Here is a 19,509-nt window from a genome sequence, read left to right as displayed (position 1 = left end):
CCCGGGCCATCTTTGCTCCAGTGGAGCCTTGGCTGCGGGAGGGGAAGAGAGAGACAGAGAGGAAGGAGGGGGGATGGAGAAGCAAATGGGCGCCTCTCCTATGTTCCCTGGCTGGGAATTGAACCCAGGTCCCCCGCACTCCAGACCGATGCTCTACCGCTGAGCCAACCGGCCAGGGCCAAGTCAAGTCACTCTTGGTCAATAAAATATTTTCTGATCAAGTGAATTCAAATTGAAATCCATCAAGTTAAAGATAGAGAGATCATAGCTAATTGTTAGAGACTTTAAGAATAAAAACAATGACGGTATTTCCCCATGTACAAGATGCATATTTTTTCAAAAAATTTAGAGTGTAAGGACTGGGTGCATCTTACAGTGGTTGAAGAAGTTGTGGCATTTCAAATGCCATAGATGGAACTGAGGATGAGGCAATATATGAAGACAGTGACTCATCATCAGACACAGATGAGGACAAGCTAATGGATGGGAGTTTTGACAGTGATGAGTTGTATTAATTTTATGATGAATAAATCTTGAGTTCAATAACTTTATGTAATACATTTATTTTTCAATTTTCAGGCACCAAAATTAAGGTGTATCTTATACATGGAAGTGTCCCATACATGGAGAAATATGGTAAATAATGGAGTAAGTATTCTTTGTCATGACTCTTTTTTTTTTGTTATAAATAAATTTTTATTTTAATGGTGTGACATCAATAAATCAGGGTACATACATTCAAAGAAAACATTTCCAGGTTATCTTGTTATTTAGTTCTGTTGCATACCCATCACCCGAAGAGAGATCGTCCTCCGCCACCCTCCATCCAGTTCTCTCTGTACCCCTCCCCTTCCCCCTCTCCCTCATTCCCTCCCCCCACCCCTTACCACCACACTCCTGTCCATGCCTCTTAGTCTCGCTTTTATGTCCCACCAATGTATGGAATCCTGCAGTTTGTGTTTTTTTTTGATGCGCTTATTTCACCCCGCACAATGCTACCAAGACTCCACCATTCCGCTGTAAGAGATCCGATGTCATCATTTCTTCTAGCTGAATAGTATACCATGGTGTATATATGCCCCATCTTCATCATCCAGTCCTCTATTTTTTTTTTTACAGTGATTAAAAGCCTTTAAGCAAACTCTTGGCCTATACAGTAAGAAGCCATAAAAGAGTAGTGTCCTTAACATGTTCACCAAGTCCAAGTTGGCCCCAACACCATGCCAAATCCCTGAAAAATGCAACCCAACTACAGTTCAGTCTGTTAGGAGCTGTCACAGGGAGCAGGAGTCCAGGAAAGTTCCCCACAGGAAAAGTCTCTATGGCACTGGAATTGTTGTCACCATTCTATACTTTGCAGCTCATGTCTAAGTCCCAATGACCGCTGCTTCTAGCTGGTAATGATTCAGGTAGACTGGAAAAAGCCATTTGCAGCATGCGTGGATATGGAGCTTCTGTTCTCCTCTGCCTGGAGAGTTGAGACCAGGTTGCTTTTCCATGGAGCTCTGTGACTGTGGCATGGTAAAGAGAACCTTGGGATACACTAAGCTGGGTGGCAAAGGTAAATTCATAATACAAGTTGGCAAAAGGAGGAAAGAGAGCTCTAAATTAGGAGTAGGTCCCAGCCTGAAATATGAGTGGGGCATTGAGGTAGGAGGGATAAAGGAAACACTATATATTAAGCAAAGCAGCAGAAAATAGGACTATCAACACCCACAACAGAGATCGTTGAGGGAAGAATAAAAAACCTGACTATTCAGGTAAAACATAGTTAAGTGGCACATAGTTGTGCAAATGAGGTCAGTTTACCTGCTTCTTGGAAGAAATACCCTAGGCTCGTCCACAGTGTCGTAGATGGGGCTGATGGCCCTGGGCACCTTCAGCCTTCAGTGGCAAACCCCAGCTTTCTGGGCAAGGTTAGGTCATAGGTGGCTGGAGCAGGGCTGGAAAAGACTGAACCCTCCCTTAGAGGAGCGAGGGGGAAGCCTACCTTCCAGTGTCCCTGTTTCCTCACAGCAGAGGCGTGTAAGCCTGGCAGGCTTTAGCTCAATGACCTTCCTTTCCACTATTGAAGCAGGACCCAGATGGCATCCTGTGAGACCCCTTTGGGGCATTGGAGCCTTTAAGGGTGTATCCTAAAAGCTGGTAGTTCCCCTGATCTCTATTGGGCTTTTTCTGCCCCTAGTTATCTTAACAGCCATTCTCAGAAGATCTCACTGAGGGGTTTGAGGATCCCCATCCACCTATATAAATCTTTTCCATATATCTGGAGCTATTTGGAAAAAGATAAAACAGTGTTATTAGCTAGATCTAATAAAGAAGGTAGTAGTTTGCAGGTGAAAAAGATTTGGTGTCTCCTGTTCATCAGCATTCAAAAAAAATGTAATTTTTTTTTTAAGTAAAAAGCATGATATGGTAGACCTGTCGGAGTCATTGGCCTGGTGTGCAGGATTCCCGGGTTTGATTCCTGGCCAGAGCATACAGGAGAAGCACCCATCTACCTCTCCCCCCCTCCCCCTCTCCTTCCTCTTCATCTCTCTCCTCCCGCCCGCAGCCAAGGCTCCACCGAAGCAAAGCCACCCCGGGCACTAAGGATGGCCCCATGGCCTCCGCCCCAGTCGCTAGAATGGCTCTGGTTGTAACAGAGCAACACGCCAGATGGGCAGAGCATTCCCCCCTGGTAGGCATGCCAGGTGGATCCCAGTCAGGCGCATGCAGGAGTCTGTCTGACTGCTTCTCCATCTCCATCCTCAGAAAAATACAAAAAATAAATAAATAAAAGAAAAAGTACTACAAAAAAAAAAAAGAAAAAAAGGGTGGGGGCATTCCCTTGTGCTAAAGCTCCAGGGAGCATGGAGTGAGCTTGAGTATGTTCTATGAAACATGGAGCTCTATGTTGACATATAAGTCTTTGAAGAAGGAGGAACTGCAGAAATAGTTTATCAGCATTTGTCCCTAAGACAGCAGTCTTTATAGTGGAAACACCATACGTAAATATTTGCTGTCTGTCCATAGATTAAGGGGGGAATATGGCAAATGCTGAAAAGCCATGATCTTTGTGCCCCCAACCGCCTCCCTCTCCTCCACCCACCCTATAACCCCAACACTGTTGTTCATGTCTCTGAGTCTCATCTTTATGTCCCACCTATGTATGGAATCATATAGTTTTTAGTTTTTTCTGATTTACTTCTTTCACTCAGTATAATGTTATCAAGGCCCATCCATGTTGTTGTAAAAGATCCTATGTCATCATTTCTTATGACTGAGTAGTATTCCATAGTATATATATACCAAGGCTTTTTAATCCACTCATCCTCTGATGGACACGTGGGCTGTTTCCAAATCTGTGCTATTGTGAAAAATGCTGCCATAAACATGGGGGTGCATTTCTTCTTTTGAAACAATGCTATGGTGTTCTTGGGGTATATTCCTAACAGTGGTATAGCTGGGTCGAAAGACAGTTCGATTTTTAACTTCTTGAGGAATCTCCATACTGTTTTCCACAGTGGCTGCACCAGTCTGCATTCCCACCAGCAGTGCAGGAGGGTTCCCTTTTCTCCACATCCTCGCCAGCACTTATTCTGTGTTGTTTTATTGATGAGTGTCATTCTGACTGGTTTGAGGTGATATCTCATTGTGCTTTTAATTTGCATTTCTCTAATCATTAGTGATGTTGAACATTTTTTTCATATGCCTGTTGGCCATCTGTGTATCCTCTTTGGAGAAGTGTCTATTCATTTCTTTTGCCCATTTTTGGACTGGATTGTTTGTCTTCCTGGTATTAAGTTTTATAAGTTCTTTATAAATTTTGGTTATTAACCCCTTATCAGACACTATGTCAAATATATTCTCCCATTGTGTAGTTTGTCTTTTTATTCTGTTCTTATTGTCTTTAGCTGTGCAGAAGCTTTTTAGTTTGATAAAGTCCCATTTGTTTATCCTGTCTTTTATTTCACTTGCCTGTGAGACAAATCAGCAAATATATTGCTGAGAGAGATGTCAGAGAGCTTACTGCCTATGTTTTCTTCTCAGATGCTTATGGTTTCATGGCTTACATTCAAGTCTTTTATTCATTTTGAGTTTATTTTTGTGAGTGGTGTAAGTTGGTGGTCTAGTTTCATTTTTTTTTGCAGGTAGCTGTCCAATTTTCCCAACACCATTTGTTGAAGGGGCTGTCTTTACTCCATTGTATTGTCTTACCTCCTTTGTCAAATATCAGTTGTCCATAGAGCTGTGGGTTTATTTCTGGGTTCTCTGTTCTGTTTCATTGATCTATGTGCCTGTTCTTATGCCAGTACCATGCTGTTTTGAGTACAATGGCCTTATAATATAACTTGATATCTGGAAGTGTGATACCTGCTGCTTTCTTCTTCCTTTTCAAGATTGCCGAGGCTATTCGTGTTCTTTTTTGGTTCCATATAAATTTTTGGAATATGTGTTCTATGTCTTTGAAGTAAGTCATTGGTATTTTAATCGGTATTGCATTGAATTTATAAATTGCTTTGGGTAATATAGACATTTTAATGATGTTTATTCTTCCTAACCATGAGCACGGTATATGCCTCCACTTATTCGTATCTTCCCTGATTTCTTTTATCAATGTTTTATAATTTTCCGAGTACAAGTCTTTAATCTCCTTGGTTAGATTTATTCCTAGGTACTTTATTTTTTTGGTTGCAATGGTAAAGGGGATTGATTCCTTGATTTCTCTTTCTGACAGTTCATTATTAGTGTATAAAAATGCCTCTGATTTCTGAGTATTGATTTTATATCCTGCCACCTTGCCAAATTCATTTATCAGGTCTAGTAGTTTTTTACTGAGACTTTAGGGTTTTCTATATACAATATCATGTCATCTGCAAATAATGATAGTTTTACTTCTTCTTTTCCAATTTGGATACCTTTTATTTCTTTTTCTTGTCTGATTGCTGTGGCTAGGACTTCCAGAACTATGTTGAATAAGAGTGGTGAAAGGGGGCACCCCTGCCTTGTTCCTGAGCTTAAGGGGATTGCTTTTAACTTTTGCCTATTGAGTATGATGTTGGCTGTGGGTTTGTCATAGATGGCCTTTATCATGTTGAGGTATGTTCCCTGTATTCCCACTTTGCTGAGAGTTTTGAACATGAATGGGTAATGGACTTTATCAAATGCTTTTTCTGCATCTATTGAAATTATCATGTGGTTTTTCTTCTTTCATTTGTTTATGTGATGAATCACATTGATTTATTTGCAAATATTGTACCAACCTTGCCTCCCAAGAATAAATCCTATTTGATCATGGTGTATGATTTTTTCCATATATTGCTGGATCCGGTTTGCTAATATTTTGTTGAGGATTTTTGCATCTAAGTTCATCAGGGATATTGGCCTATAATTTTCTTTTTTTGTGTTGTCTTTGCCTGGTTTTGGAATCAGAATTATGCTTGCCTCATAAAAGGAGTTTGGAAGTATTCCTTCCTCTTGAATTTTTTGAAATAGCTTGAGAAGGATAGGAGTTAGTTCTTCTTTGAATATTTGGTAGAATTCACTTGTGAAGCCATCAGGCCCAGGACTTTTCTTTTTTGGGAGTTTTTTGATAGCTGTTTCAATCTCATTTGTTGTAATTGGTCTGTTTAGGTTTTCTGATTCTTCCAGATTGATTTTTGGAAGATCATATGATTCAAGGAATTTTTCCATTTCATCTAGGTTGTCTAGTTTTTTGGCATACAGTTCTTCATAGTATTTTCTTACAATATTTTGTATTTCTGTTGTGTCAGTTGTTATTTCTCCATTCTCATTTCTAATTTTATTTATTTGAGTCCTCTCTCTTTTTTTCTTGGTGAGTCTCGTTAAAGGTTCATTGATCTTGTTTACCTTTTCAAAGAACCAGCTCCTGGTTTCATTGATCCTTTGTATTGTTTCTTTAGCCTCTATGTCATTTATTTCTACTCTGATCTTTATTAATTCCTTCCTTCTACTAGCTCTGGGCTTTACTTGCTGTTCTTTTTCTAGTTCTTTTAGATGCAGGATTAAGTTGTTTATTTGAGCTTTTTCTAGCTTCTTGAGGTATGCCTGTAATGCTATAAACTTCCCTCTCAGGACTGCTTTTGCTGTGTCCCATAAATTTTGAGTTGATGTATGCTCATTATTGTTTGTTTCTAGGAATTTTTTAATTTCTTCTTTGATCTCAATGTTAACCCATTCATTATTTAATAACATGCTATTTAGTTTCCAAGTATTTGAATGTTTTTCAATTTTTCTATTGTGGTTGATTTCTAGTTTAATGCCATTGTGATCAGAGAAATTGCTTGATATGATTTCAATCTTCTTAAATTTGTTGAGCCTGCTTTTGTGCCCTAACATGTGGTCTATTCTAGAGAATGTACTTGAGCACTTGAAAAGAATGTATATTCTGCTGTTTTAGGGTGAAAGGTTCTGACGATATCTATTAAATCGAGTTGATCTAATATGTCCTTTAAGTCTGCTGTTTCTTTGTTAATTTTCTTTCTTGAGGATCTATCTAATGATGTTAATGGGGTATTGAAATCCCCTACTATTTTACTATTGCTGTTGATCTTGTCCTTTAAGTCCATCAAAATTTGCTTTATATATTTAGGTGCTCCTATATTAGGTGCCTAGATATTTATAATGGTTATACCTTCCTTTTGGATTGCTCCCTTTATCATTATGTAGTGACCTTCTTTATCTCTAACTATGGTCTTTGTTTTAAAGTCCATTTTGTCTGATATAAGTATTGCTACCCCAGCTTTTTTTTCATTTCCATTTGCGTGAAATAATTTTCCATCCTTTTATCTTCAGTCTGTGTGCATCTTTTGATTTAAGGTGTGTCTTTTGTAGACAGCATATGTATGGGTCCTGTTTTCTTATCCACGCAGCTACCCTATGTCTCTTGATCAGATCATTTAATCCATTAACATTTAAGGTTATTACTGATATGTAATTGTTTATTGCCATTTTTTTCTTTAAAACTGTATTTCTCTTTTGCTATATTCTTTTTCTCCTTTGATCTGTTTACAACAGGTCCCTTAGCATTTCTTGCAGCCTTGGTTTGGTTGCAGTGAAATCCTTGACGTTTTTTTTGTCTGTAAAGCTTTTAATTTCTCCTTCAATTTTAAATGATAGCCTTGCTGGATAAAGTAGTCTTAGTTGTAGGTTCTTGTTCTGCATTACTTTGAATATTTCTTGCCATTCCCTTCTGGCCTCAAGTGTTTCTGTTGAGAAGTCAGAAGTCATCCTTATGGGGGCTCATTTGTAGGTGATAGCCTTTTTTTCTCTAGCAGCTTTTAATATTTTCTCTTTATCATTTAGCTTTGGTATTTTAATTATGATGTGTCTTGGTGTTGGTTTCTTTGGGTTTCTCCTTAATGGAGTTCTCTATGCTTCCTGAACATGTGAAATGTTTTCCTGCCTTAATTGGGGGAAGTTTTCCGCTATAATATGATTGAACAAAGTCTCTATCCCTTGTTCTTTCTCTTCTTCTTCAGGAACCCCTATGATGTGGATGTTATTTCTCTTCATGTTGTGACAGAGCTCTCTTAGAGTTTCCTCAGACTTTTTGAGTCTCTTTTCTTTTTTCTGCTCTGCTTACATGCCTTTATTTATCGTGTCCTCTAACACGCTTATTCAATTTTCTGCTTCATCCATCCTGCTTTTAATTCCTTCCATTGTATTCTTTATTTCAGATATTGTATTTGTCATTTCTGACTGCTTCTTTTTTATTATTTCAATGTCCTTTTTTATATTTGTTATCTCTTTATTTAGGTTTTCGTAATGGCCATCTATGGTTGTTCTAATATCTTTGAGCATCCTAACAATCGTTATTTTAAACTCTGCATCTGGTAATTTGGTTATATCTGATTCACTTAGGTCCTTTTCTGGGGATTTCTCTTGGTTTATTTGTGTTGTATTTCTGTGCCTCCACATTTTCTCTTCATGGGAGTGGCTGTGATCATGTGCTCGGGTGCACAAGGGTTGGTGGCCTTGGCCTTTGCCCCGCCCCCATGTGTGACGTTATGCTCGGTCCCGAGGGCACTGGTGAGCACCTTTGCTCAGCTGCGGGTCTCTGCCTGTTTCCGAGCTTTCGCCCTGCCCTTGCAGGTGGATCCCACTCTACGAACAGCTGCTAGCCTTGGCTCTACCACCGGGCAGGGCTGCGTGCCCAAGCTCAGCTCCGTAGCGGAACTCTGCCTCTTCTGGGCTTTTGGCTCCACCCCCGTGGGAGGAGCCAGCTACCAAGTCAGACCGCAAGCCTAGGTTGCACGGGCGGGGCAGGGCTGTGCTCCTCTGCCCTTGCTCTGGGGCTGGTCTCCACCCTTTCCGGGGTTCCCTCCCTTCTCCTGGAGGCTGGATTACAGGCTGCCGGCAGCTCAGCTTGACTGCTTTTGCATGCCCCTTCTCCCCAGCCGGGCAAGATTGAGCTCACACCTGAGCCCAGTGGTGGCCAGCCGGCTTCCGCCCCTGCCAGCAGAACCGCGCTTTTGTCTCCCGCTGCCACCTGCTCTCCAGTGCGCCCTCAGCTGCGTGGGTGGGGGCGTTGCAGTGGACCCTAAGACTCACTACTGTACACCTGAAAGCTCCCTCCTTCTATGCGACTCTGCTCTGAATGCCATGGGGGAGCTTGTTTGGCTGCTCTCCTGCTTCCCTTTGCAGGTATTGCTGTTTCTGGGGGAAATATTCACTTCAGCTTTGGTGAGTGACTTGTCCCAGGGGTTAGGGTGGCTATCTCCCAAAATGTTTCTCCCTATGCCTCCTAGATTACACTCTCTTCCTGTTACTCTGGTCCTCTCCTCTCCCCCCCCCCCTCTGTCCCCAGGAGCCCCAGGTGATTGTATTTGAGAGAGATGTTCTGTGTGGTCCCTTTAAGAAGGATCCTGGATATGAGAAATCAGACTCTCTCAGAAACAGTATCCTGACTTGTTTCCAGCTAAATACTGTCCTTACGCGTCTTCTGGGCTCTGGGGCTGCAGGCTGGGACTTTGTTCCTGGGGCTCAGGATCCTTTCCCCTCTGCTAATCTCACTTCCCACCATGCGAGTCTCTCCCTGCTGCCATTCACTCCGAGGAGCTGGGCAGCCCTCTCCGCATTTCTGCTTTTCTGCTTTTCCTACCAGTCTCTGTGTGGCTTATTCAGTCTTCCTTGGTTGAAGAGTCCTCTTAGTTTAGTCCAAAGTTGGTTTTTCCAGATGATAGTTCATAAAATTAGTTTGTAATCCTCTTTGGTTCTGGGAGGTAGATGCTGGTACGTCCGCCTACTCCAGCGCCATCTTGTCTCTCCTTTGTCATGACTCTTAACAATGGTTCCAAGTATAGTTCATAACATGCTACCACATGTCTTCCTCTCTTCCCCTAAATATTTATTCATGGAATGCATTGGATAGGTAGAAGGGAAACCAAATCAGTTTTTATACCTATAGCCTCTATGGAGAATTATACTGTGTTATGCATTCATTACTTATGATGTTTATCAGAATATGCTAAAAAACACAGTATGCAATGACTGAGTTATTTTCAAACTATATGCTAAACAGTAACTTTAAATTCCTACAAAAGGCTCTTTTCACAACTCAAAATTTAATTATTTTAAGTGGATGCAGGAAAAGTAATTTAAAAATAACCATTAATAAAAGTCAAAGTATCTAACAAACTGATAAATAAGAAGTAAACTGTAACATAATCAAAGAGCTGGATATTTTATTGTGGAAAAAGGGAAACTTTCTGCAATTACTGTATTTTGCCCAGAATTACCAAGTCCCTAAGTCAGCCAATCTGTCAACAGACATTTCTTTATTGAGCATGTACTATGTTCCAAGGACTGTGCCAGCCTCAAGAATATATCTGAGGACAAAAGGGTCAGACTTTGCCCTTTCTGGATTGTGCAATCTGATAAGAAAGACACTTTAATGAATTAATGACTTATCTGATGACTACCCTAAGATGTTCATTAGATAACCTTATCTCCCTTAAGGACACAGGGAAAGAAAACTGGCTTAAAGTGGCCCCTAAAGTATTTAAAATAGCAATTTTCTTAATGTCAAATGGAGGCATATAAAACAAACATCAGCTTCTTTAAACCTGGGGCAGGTCCAACTTCATGCAAGAATCTGTGTCCTTATTTCTACCCGAAAGGAAAGAAAAACAGAGACAGAATATTCCAAAAAAAAATTTCCACTCCTCAGTTTCAACAATTCTTGGTCTGAAAGTATTTGTGTTCTTCATTAGAAAGTGAGCAAATAGGTCCAGTTTACCTGCACTAGAGAGTAAGCTCCTTGGTGGCGAGGAAGAGCACAGTCCTGGCTGGCTGGAGCTGTTTCATAAATATTATAGATAGATAGCATCATGATTCCCGAGCACTTAGTATAATAACCTGATTACATTTTCTCAAATATTTCCTACGTCAACCCTGCTCAACAAATACTTTCCTTTCCTTTGAATAAATTAATTGTCACTTTCCTGGAAATGCAGGGAATTTTTGCCTTGTAGAGAGATATTATCATTCCAGACCAAAAAAAAAAAAAATCTGTCACTGGGCATCACTGAACTCGCCCCATTCCCATGATCCTCCAACCTCTGGCAGTGACAATTTTATTACTACTGGGGAGGTACCTGCTGACTTTGTACACTGGTCAGAAATGGGGTGGTCTACAGGGTAGGGACAGGGTAGCTGGCAAAGCTAACAGTAGTGATGAGCACCCCAAGTAATTAGCTATGGGAGAAGGGGCAGAGGGCATAGATGGCTGGCAAGGCCCTGCGCTCTGTGATCACGGCTTACAACAGACTGTCTATCTGATCATGAAAAAGGAGTATAAAACGGTGAGACGGAGACTTCTCTGAATGTGACCATGGTGGCTGAGCAGAGTGGAGCATTCATGCCTTTATCTTGCTAGTCCACAAGGTCTTAAGGTGGCACACCCTGCAGAAAGAGGAACCACGCTGCTGAAAGAGATGGCAATTGTGCTTCAGGTCTGGTGAAAACATGTTTGAATTCTACAAGGATTTTGCTCAATTATGTTCAAAGTGTATGTGGGGGTGGGGGATGGAGGGTGTTTATTAAATACTCAAAAGCTATGAACAACCCGTGGCCAGTGGGCTATGAGAAATGTGGCCTGGGGTAGGAAGGGTCACCAGGAGTCACACTCACAGACACGGGGAAGGACGTTTACAGTGGCGTGACCGACTGTCAGTGGGAGGCAGTGTGAGCCATCATGGGACACTGCTCTGAGACCCAGATGTTCCTTGTCCTGTCCAGCTCTGTGGTGAAGAAGGGAGGTCCCGGGGAGGGGACAGCTGCGGTGGCGTTCTGTTCCTTTCACTTCCATGTTCCTAACTGCGCAGCGCAGTGGGGGGCGTAACAGACTTTTAACAAAGTTGAGCTGAACAGAATCAATTCAGTGCTGGTTTCAGCACAAAATCACTCTGTTACCCTAGTTAAGCCACTCTATCAAAAGCAGGGATGACAACATTAACTACCTCAAGTGGCTACTTCAAGAATGAGATAAGAGTACTACTATACACCTGTTTAAATGCTCGACTAATAAATGGGTATACAGTTAAGGTTTCTCTCCACCTGGCTTCTTCTCAAATATTCCCCAGATCTTTCTTTTAATGATTTTTTGTTGATTTTCACAATTGGGCATTGAGTATCATTTTTCATCTCAGTAATTGGGATGTCCTTGGGATATTTCCATTCTATTAATAATTACTTTCTTTTTTTTTTTCACAACATCTAAAATCAAACTTGTTTGCCTCTTTATGAAGAGAAGGCACCGACATGCTCTATTTCCTTACGGACCCTCTGCTAAGTTGATACTGTTAGAAACTAAAGTCACAGTCTTTTTCTCTCCTTCAGCTCTTAATAGCTTTAGCACCAAACAATTGTTAAGAGTTTCGTTTTGCCTTTGCTGTATGTCTCTTCTATTTCTAAGATTCTCCAGCACTGAAAACACACTTCTACTCACTTTGTCATGAAATATTTAGGTTGAAAATATTGCTGGGCTTATTACCCACTACTGCTTCTCCTTGTTATATTTCAGACTCTTTTTAAATGTGTGTGTGTGGGGGGGGGGTTAGAAGCCTGGTTGAAATATTTCCTTCCAATATAGTGCAGTGAACAAGAGAGGGAGGGAGGGAAGAAAGGAAGAAAGGAAAGAGGGAGGGAAGGAAGAAAGGAAGAAGGAAGGAGGAAGGAAGGAAGGAAGGAAGGAAGGAAGGAAGGAAGGAAGGAAGGAAGGAAGGAAGAGGGGAGATGGAAAGAGGAAGAATAAAGAGAGACATAATTTTGCTCTCATGTAAAATAAAAATAATTTTACTAGATTTTACTTAAAAATTTTCATCTTCATTATAAGACAGCATATGGTCATTAACTGTGTACAATAAGACTTTTGTGTTTTGAAAATCAGCTCTGCTATTTCAGCCATGGACAAGTCACTTTTGTCAGCTTCTCCACCTTCACTGGTCAATTTGGGATCATGACAATACTTACCTTGATGTTTCTGGTGAGGACTCAACATGAAAACATAAGCACTTACCTCTGTCCCTGGTGCCTAGTAAATGCTCAGGAAAAAAAAAATCTCAACTCTTATGATGAACCCTTTACCTGAGGATCGAAGAGAAAATAAGGACGCCCATGTTTCAGCTGGAGTGCAAAGTACTCCTCCTGACCACCCGGGGTGGCGGCGAAGACGATCAAACCCTCGGGCACCCTGGTCCGGAAGCTGGCCTTGATCCCTGAGAGACAAGCGCAGTTGGCGAATCAGTGCTGGGCTCTGTGGATTCTTCCTGATAAACGTACACCAACTGTCATTATTATTTACAATGTGGCGAGTACACTCAGGGAATTGTCCATGCGGTGCCCTGGGCTGTCCCAGCCTTGTGGTTTGAAATCTATCCCATTACAAATGCCACCCTGGACTCAGAAACCTGAGCCAGAGCTCTCACTAATCAATATAGAGTGTGTCCGTAAAGTCATGGTGCACTTTTGACCGGTCACAGGAAAGCAACAAAAGACAATAGAAATGTGCACCAAATAAAAGGAAAACTCTCCCAGTTTCATACCTATTCAGTGCAGTTCAATGTGGGCTCATGCACAGATTTTTTAGGGCTCCTTAGGTAGCTATCCCGTACAGCCTCTACAGACTCGTCACTGACTGATGGCCTACCAGAACGGGGTTTCTCCACCAAACTGCTGGTTTCCTTCAACTGCTTATCCCACCGAGTAATGTTATTCCTATGTGGTGGCGCTGCGTTATAAATGCACCGATATTCACATTGCACTTTGGTCATGGATTCAAATTTAGCGAGCCACAGAATACACTGAACTTTCCTCTGTAATCTCCACATCTCGACTGGCATGGCCGTGGGCTGCTCTGCTGTATATATGGTGTTACATCATCATCTGCACATGCACACATGCTGCCACATCATCCTACAGAAACTGGGAGGGTTTTCCTTTTATTTGGTGCAGATTTCACATTTCTATTGTCTTTTGTTGCTTTCCTGTGACCGACCAAAAGTGCACCATGACTTTGCGAACAAACTGTATAATGAAGGTTAAATTTGTGTAAAAGCTCATTAACAGAAGGATACATGATGGCAACCTCAAATCAGATACTCAGAAGTATCCAATTGCATCTGAAACCTTATAATGATGTTAACCAGTGTCACCCCAATAGACTCAATTGATAAAAAAGGGGGAAAAAGATAATAATATTAGTCATAAAAATAATTTTTTTGACATGAATGGAAAAACAAACACAGGAACCTTGTTTAAAATCCTTAAGAAGTTTAAAATACATAATTAGTCTAGTATCCGAAGCTAAGACTGGGCAAGATCTGCTATGCTGTAGCCTGTAGAGCTAATTCTCTAAAACACTTTTCTACAAGGGCTGCAGCCTTCAGCATTTCAGGATCTGCCCTCGCCCTTCAAATCCCCTATGAGCACTGCCCATGACACACTATGCTCCTGTCTCTCAGGAACTTCCCCAGCTCAGGAAGCAGGGCAGCTGGCAATGGTCACAGAGATGTCTTCCTATAGGTATAGCGCAGAGCGCATTCCTAGCAGCTGTGGCTGATGCAATGCTGTGAGAACACTCCAGCATCTGAAACCCTCCTAGGCACACCCAGGAGGGAGCTCGCTCACTGTAAGGAAATAACTCAGTGCCAATCAGTCAGCTTCCTGACATTTTCAGCCATTGGCTGTGAAGGACACACTGTAACATCCTATAGGCTGAACCAGTGTATATAAGCTAGCTTATTTCCTGAATAAATCGAATCTGCGTCAGTGAACCTAGTCTCTGGAGTCGGGTCTCTGCATCTCCATTGTCCTCACCCCCGGTGGACCTTGTCCACATCTTCCCACTGTTGCCACCTTGGTCCCATCTCCATTCTACCCACCATCCAACCCACTCAATGCATACCATTGAGTGTCTCCCGTGTAAGGTACCTGGCTTATTGCATTGAAACTAGCAGAGAAGTTTAAGAGTCACAATCATTTCTGTTCTCAGAGTTTCTACTTTAGTTGGAAAGATGAAGTATACATACACACATAGACAAATGAGATGGTGAGAGTCAAGAGCTCAAAATCAAACATGAGCATCATATAACAGTTCAACATTGAGTAACTAATGAATGCTCATTTGAATGGTATCACAATCAACCAGAACATTGAAGGGGAGAGAGCTTCTTTCAGCTGGGTTGGTAATAAAAGGTCCTCCATAGGTAAGGGGATTGGTTCTGGATTCAGCAGACTGCAACTGCCTCAAAAACCACACATGTCCCATTCGTCTATCCTCAGTTTTCAAATCCTGCTGGGAAACCATCTGCAATAAGCAGGTATCTCCTAAGGCAAGAGTTGCTTATCCCTGATATAAACCACACTGTTTGACTCACATCCTATAGAAAATTCTAAGAGGATAAACAGAATGACAAGGCTCTTCATTTACAAAGAGTTTCTGAGATGAAATAGGCTTTATGGGAGCAGCATATCAAATTGGTCCGAGATTTATCAACAATTCCCGAAGAACAACACAAATTCACTATGCTAATGTGACAGTCAAGGTATAGTTTGTCAGTAAATTAACCAGGGTATGGAGAATGGAGTCTCAGTGCATAAGCTCCTAAAATTAAGACAATATTCTTTACATAAACACAATGTGTTCTGTCACCCAGATATTTTCTTATCCTTGCTCTCATAAATAAAGCAAAAATCCCTTGGTTTCATTATCAAATATCCCTTCTGCTTTACTCCCACCCAAGCCAACTGCTTGGAGATAGATTTCTAGCTGCCTATATGGTACATTGGGTAATGTAAAAGGTCACATGTAGAAGCAACTCTATCTATAGCTTAATTTAAATTATGCAAATAAGTTCTAAATTAGTAGAGGTATTTCTTTTCACTTTGCCTGCCATTAGGTGGTGCTAAAAATGTCTCCATTCATAAAATATTTATGGATCAGCAGTCCTATAAATACATGAATAACAAAACCTTCATTGACTGGACTTGCAACAATTAAAAACTAACCTGAAATGTTTGCAAATGGTCTGGAATTAATCCCCAAATGGCTCTTTATTAGAATACCCAAGTTTAGTCGTCATCTTCACTTAAACCTATATATATTGTTTCATAATTTTTAAAAATTAAATGATGTTTCAGTTGTTTACTGCTAAAGAACATGGGAGACATTAAATCAGCATGCTAAAATATTTTGCGAGAAGTACTGCTTAGAATAAAAAAGTAGGGGAATACTAGAGAAGAAAAACAAGAATGAAGATGTTTTACTCCATAGGAAGTTTTAAGAAAACTGTAGTTAATTTTAATCTTTATAAAACAAACAAAAAAATGATCTCTTTGATCTTTTAAGTAATTCTGCATTTTCTCCTTGAGTAGTTGTACACTGCAACTGTCTGGATACCACTGTTTTAAGGAATAATGCCTTATCACCTCCAAATGATAAAGCTACAAGGAAGTCATTATCTCCAGATGCTTTCTGAAACATATAAATGCTAGGGCTCTTCTACACAGAATGGGCCCCAGGTTCCTCAGCTGTAAATGGAGGCAGCAGATTAGACAATCCCTAAAATCTTGTAGTAGTGTGTGATTTTATAAATTAATGAACTGAATTTTTCACTTAGATGCCTGTTCATTTATGACTTCATTGCAAGAAACTTCTCAAGTTGCTTAACTTCCTTTCCATATCTTGCAAGCATGGTGCAGAAACTTGAAGTTCTTTACTTCTGCATTGCTAATACCTTGCACAATGGCTGGTCATCACAGCTGTTGAAAACTATTTGCTGAATGAAAGTTTAATGATTGAAATCCTGTCTTTTTTTTTAATTAATTTTAATGGGGTGACATTGATAAATCAGGGTACATATGTTCAGAGAAAACATCTCTAGGTTATTTTGACATTTGTTTATGTGCTATTCCCATTACCCAAAGTCCAATTGTCTTCCGTCACCTTCTAACTAGTTTTCTTAGTGCCCCTCGCCTCCCTCAACCCCCTCCCTTTCCTCCCCCCCACCCCATAACCCCCACACTCTTGTCCATGTCTCTGAGTCTCATTTTTATGTCCCACCTATGTATGGAATCATATAGTTCTTAGTTTTTTCTGATTTACTTATTTCGCTCAGTATAATGTTATCAAGGTCCAGCCATGTTCTTGTAAAGGATCCAATGTCATCATTTCTTATGGCTGAGTAGTATTCCAGAGTATATATGTACCAAAGCTTTTTAATCCACTCGTCCACTGACGGACACTTGGGCTGTTTCCAGATTTTTGCTATTGTGAACAATGCTGCCATAAACATGGGGGTGCATTTCTTCTTTTGAAACAGTGCTATAGTGGTCTTGGGGTATATGACTAAAAGTGGTATAGCTGGGTCAAAAGGCAATTTGATTTTTAATTTTTTGAGGAATCTCCATATTGTTTTCCACAGTGGCTGCACCAGTTTGCATTCCCACCAGCAGTGCAGGAGGGTTCCCTTTTCTCCACATCCTCACCAGCACTTATTCTGTGTTGTTTTGTTGATGAGCGCCATTCTGACTGGTGTGAGATGATATCTCATTGTGGGGTTTTTTTTTTTGTATTTTTCTGAAGTTGAAAATGGGGAGGCAGACAGACAGACTCCCGCATGCTCCCAACTGGGATCCACCCGGCATGCCCACCACGGGGCGATGCTCTGCCCATCTGGGGCGTTGCTCTGTTGCAACCAGGGCCATTCTAGCGCCTGACGCAGAGGCCATAGAGCCATCCTCAGTGCCCGGGCCAACCTTGCTCCAATGGAGCCTTGGCTGTGGGAGCAAAAGAGAGAAACAGAGAGGAAGGAGAGGGGGAGGAGTGGAGAAGCAGATGGGCGCTTCTCCTGTGTGTCCTGGCCAGAAATTGAACCGGGGACTCCTGGACACCAGGCCGACGCTCTACCACTGAGCAAACTGGCCAGGACCCTCATTGTGGTTTTAATTTGCATTTCTCTAATGATTAGTGATGTTGAGCATTTTTTCATATGCCGATTGGCCATCTATATGTCTTCCTTGGAGAAGTGTTTATTCATTTCTTTCGCCCACTTTTTGGATTGGATTGTTTGTCTTCCTGGTATTGAGTTTTACAAGTTTTTATAAATTTTGGTTATTAACTCCTTATCAGATGTACTGTCAAATATATTCTCCCATTGTGTAGTTTGTTTTTTTATTCTGTTCTTATTGTCTTTAGCTGTGCAGAAGCTTTTTAGTTTGATAAAGTTCCATTTGTTTATCCTTTTATTTCACTTGCCTGTAGAGACAAATCAGGAAATATATTGCTGCGAGAGATGTCAGAGAGCTTACTGCCTATGTTTTCTTCTAAGATACTTATGATTTTATAACTTACATTTAAGTCTTTTATCCATTTTGAGTTTATTTTTGTGAATGGTGTAAGTTGGTGGTCTAGTTTCATTTTTTTGCAGGTAGCTGTCCAATTTTCCCAACACCATTTGTTGAAGGGGCTGTCTTTATTCCAATGTATGCTCTTACCTCCTTTGTCAAATATCAGTTGTCCATAAAAGTGTGGGTTTATTTCTGGGTTCTCTGTTCTGTTCCATTGATCTATATGCCTGTTCTTATGCCAGTACCAGGCTGTTTTGAGTACAATGGCATTGTAGTATAACTTGATATCCGGAAGTGTGATACCTCCCACTTTATTTTTCCTTTTCAAGATTGCTGAGGCTATTCGTGTTCTCTTTTGGTTCCATATAAATTTTTGTAATATGTATTCTATATCTTTGAAGTAAGTCATTGGTATTTTAATCGATATTGCATTGAATTTATAAATTGCTTTGGGTAATATAGACATTTTAATGATGTTTATTCTTCCTAACCCTGAGCACAGTATATGCTTCCACTTGTTTGTATCTTCCCTGATTTCTTTTTTTATTTTAAGTTTTTTGTTTGTTTTTCTGGGGTTTTTTTTGTTTGTTTTTTTTTTGTTTGTTTTTTACAGGGACAGAGACAGAGTCAGAGAGAGGAATAGATAGGGACAGACAGGAAAGAAGAGAGATGAGAAGCATCAATCATCAGTTTTTCATTGCGACACCTTAGTTGTTCATTGATTTCTCTCTCATATGTGCCTTGACCACGGGCCTTCAGCAGACCGAGGAACCCCTTGCTCGAGCCAGCGACCTTGGGTCCAAGCTGGTGAGCTTTTTCCTTAAGCCAGATGAGCCCGCGCTCAGGTGGTGACCTTGGGGTCTCGAACCTGGGTCCTTCTGCATCCCAGTCCGATGCTCCATCCACTGTGCCACTGCCTAGTCAGGCTTCCCTGATTTCTTTTATCAATGTTTTATAATTTTCCGAGTACAAGTCTTTAATCTTCTTGGTTAAATTTATTCCTAGGTACTTTATTTTTTTGGTTAAAATGGTGAAGGGGATTGCTTCCTTAATTTCTCTTTCTGATAGTTCATTGTTAGTGTATAAAAATGCCTCTGATTTCTGAGTATTAATTTTATATCCTGCCACCTTGCTGAATTCATTTATCAGGTCCAGTAGTTTTTTTGACTGAGAGTTTAGGGTTTTCTATATACAATATCATATCATCTGCAAATAATGATAGTTTTACTTCTTCTTTTCCAATTTGGATGCCTTTTATTTCTTTTTCTTGTCTGATTGCTGTGGCTTGGACTTCCAGGACTATGTTGAATAAGAGTGGTGAAAGGGGGAATCTGTGCCTTGTTCCTGATCTTAAGGGGATTGCTTTTAATTTTTTCCCATTGAGTATGATGTTGGCTGTGGGTTTGTCATAGATGGCCTTTATCATGTTGAGTTATGTTCCCTATATTTCCACTTGGCTGAGAGTTTTGATCATGAATGGGTGCTGGATTTTATCAAATGCTTTTCCTGCATCTATTGAAATGGTTTTTCTCATTCTTTTTGCTTACGTGATGAATCACATTGATTGATTTTTGAATATTGTACCAGCCTTGCCTCCCAAGAATAAATCTCACTTGATCATAATGTATGATTTTTTTTCCGTTTATTGCTGGATCC

The 19,509-nt window shown here is 40.6% G+C and overlaps 1 protein-coding gene across 1 annotated transcript in view; it reads right to left on the bottom strand.

The window, feature by feature from the left end:
• Positions 1-19,509, bottom strand: part of USH2A (usherin) — a 545,087-nt gene that overhangs the window by 314,419 nt on the left and 211,159 nt on the right. The window contains exon 22 of the mRNA XM_066238179.1: positions 12,592-12,722. Coding sequence (XP_066094276.1) covers positions 12,592-12,722 — 131 coding nt within the window. The remainder of the gene's footprint in view (positions 1-12,591; positions 12,723-19,509) is intronic.

This window comes from Saccopteryx bilineata, chromosome 1 (genome assembly GCF_036850765.1).
Source record: "Saccopteryx bilineata isolate mSacBil1 chromosome 1, mSacBil1_pri_phased_curated, whole genome shotgun sequence".
Taxonomy (NCBI): Eukaryota; Metazoa; Chordata; class Mammalia; order Chiroptera; family Emballonuridae; genus Saccopteryx; species Saccopteryx bilineata.
The sequence above is the reverse complement of the archived record's forward strand: the minus strand, read 5'-3'. Positions and strand labels throughout refer to the sequence as shown.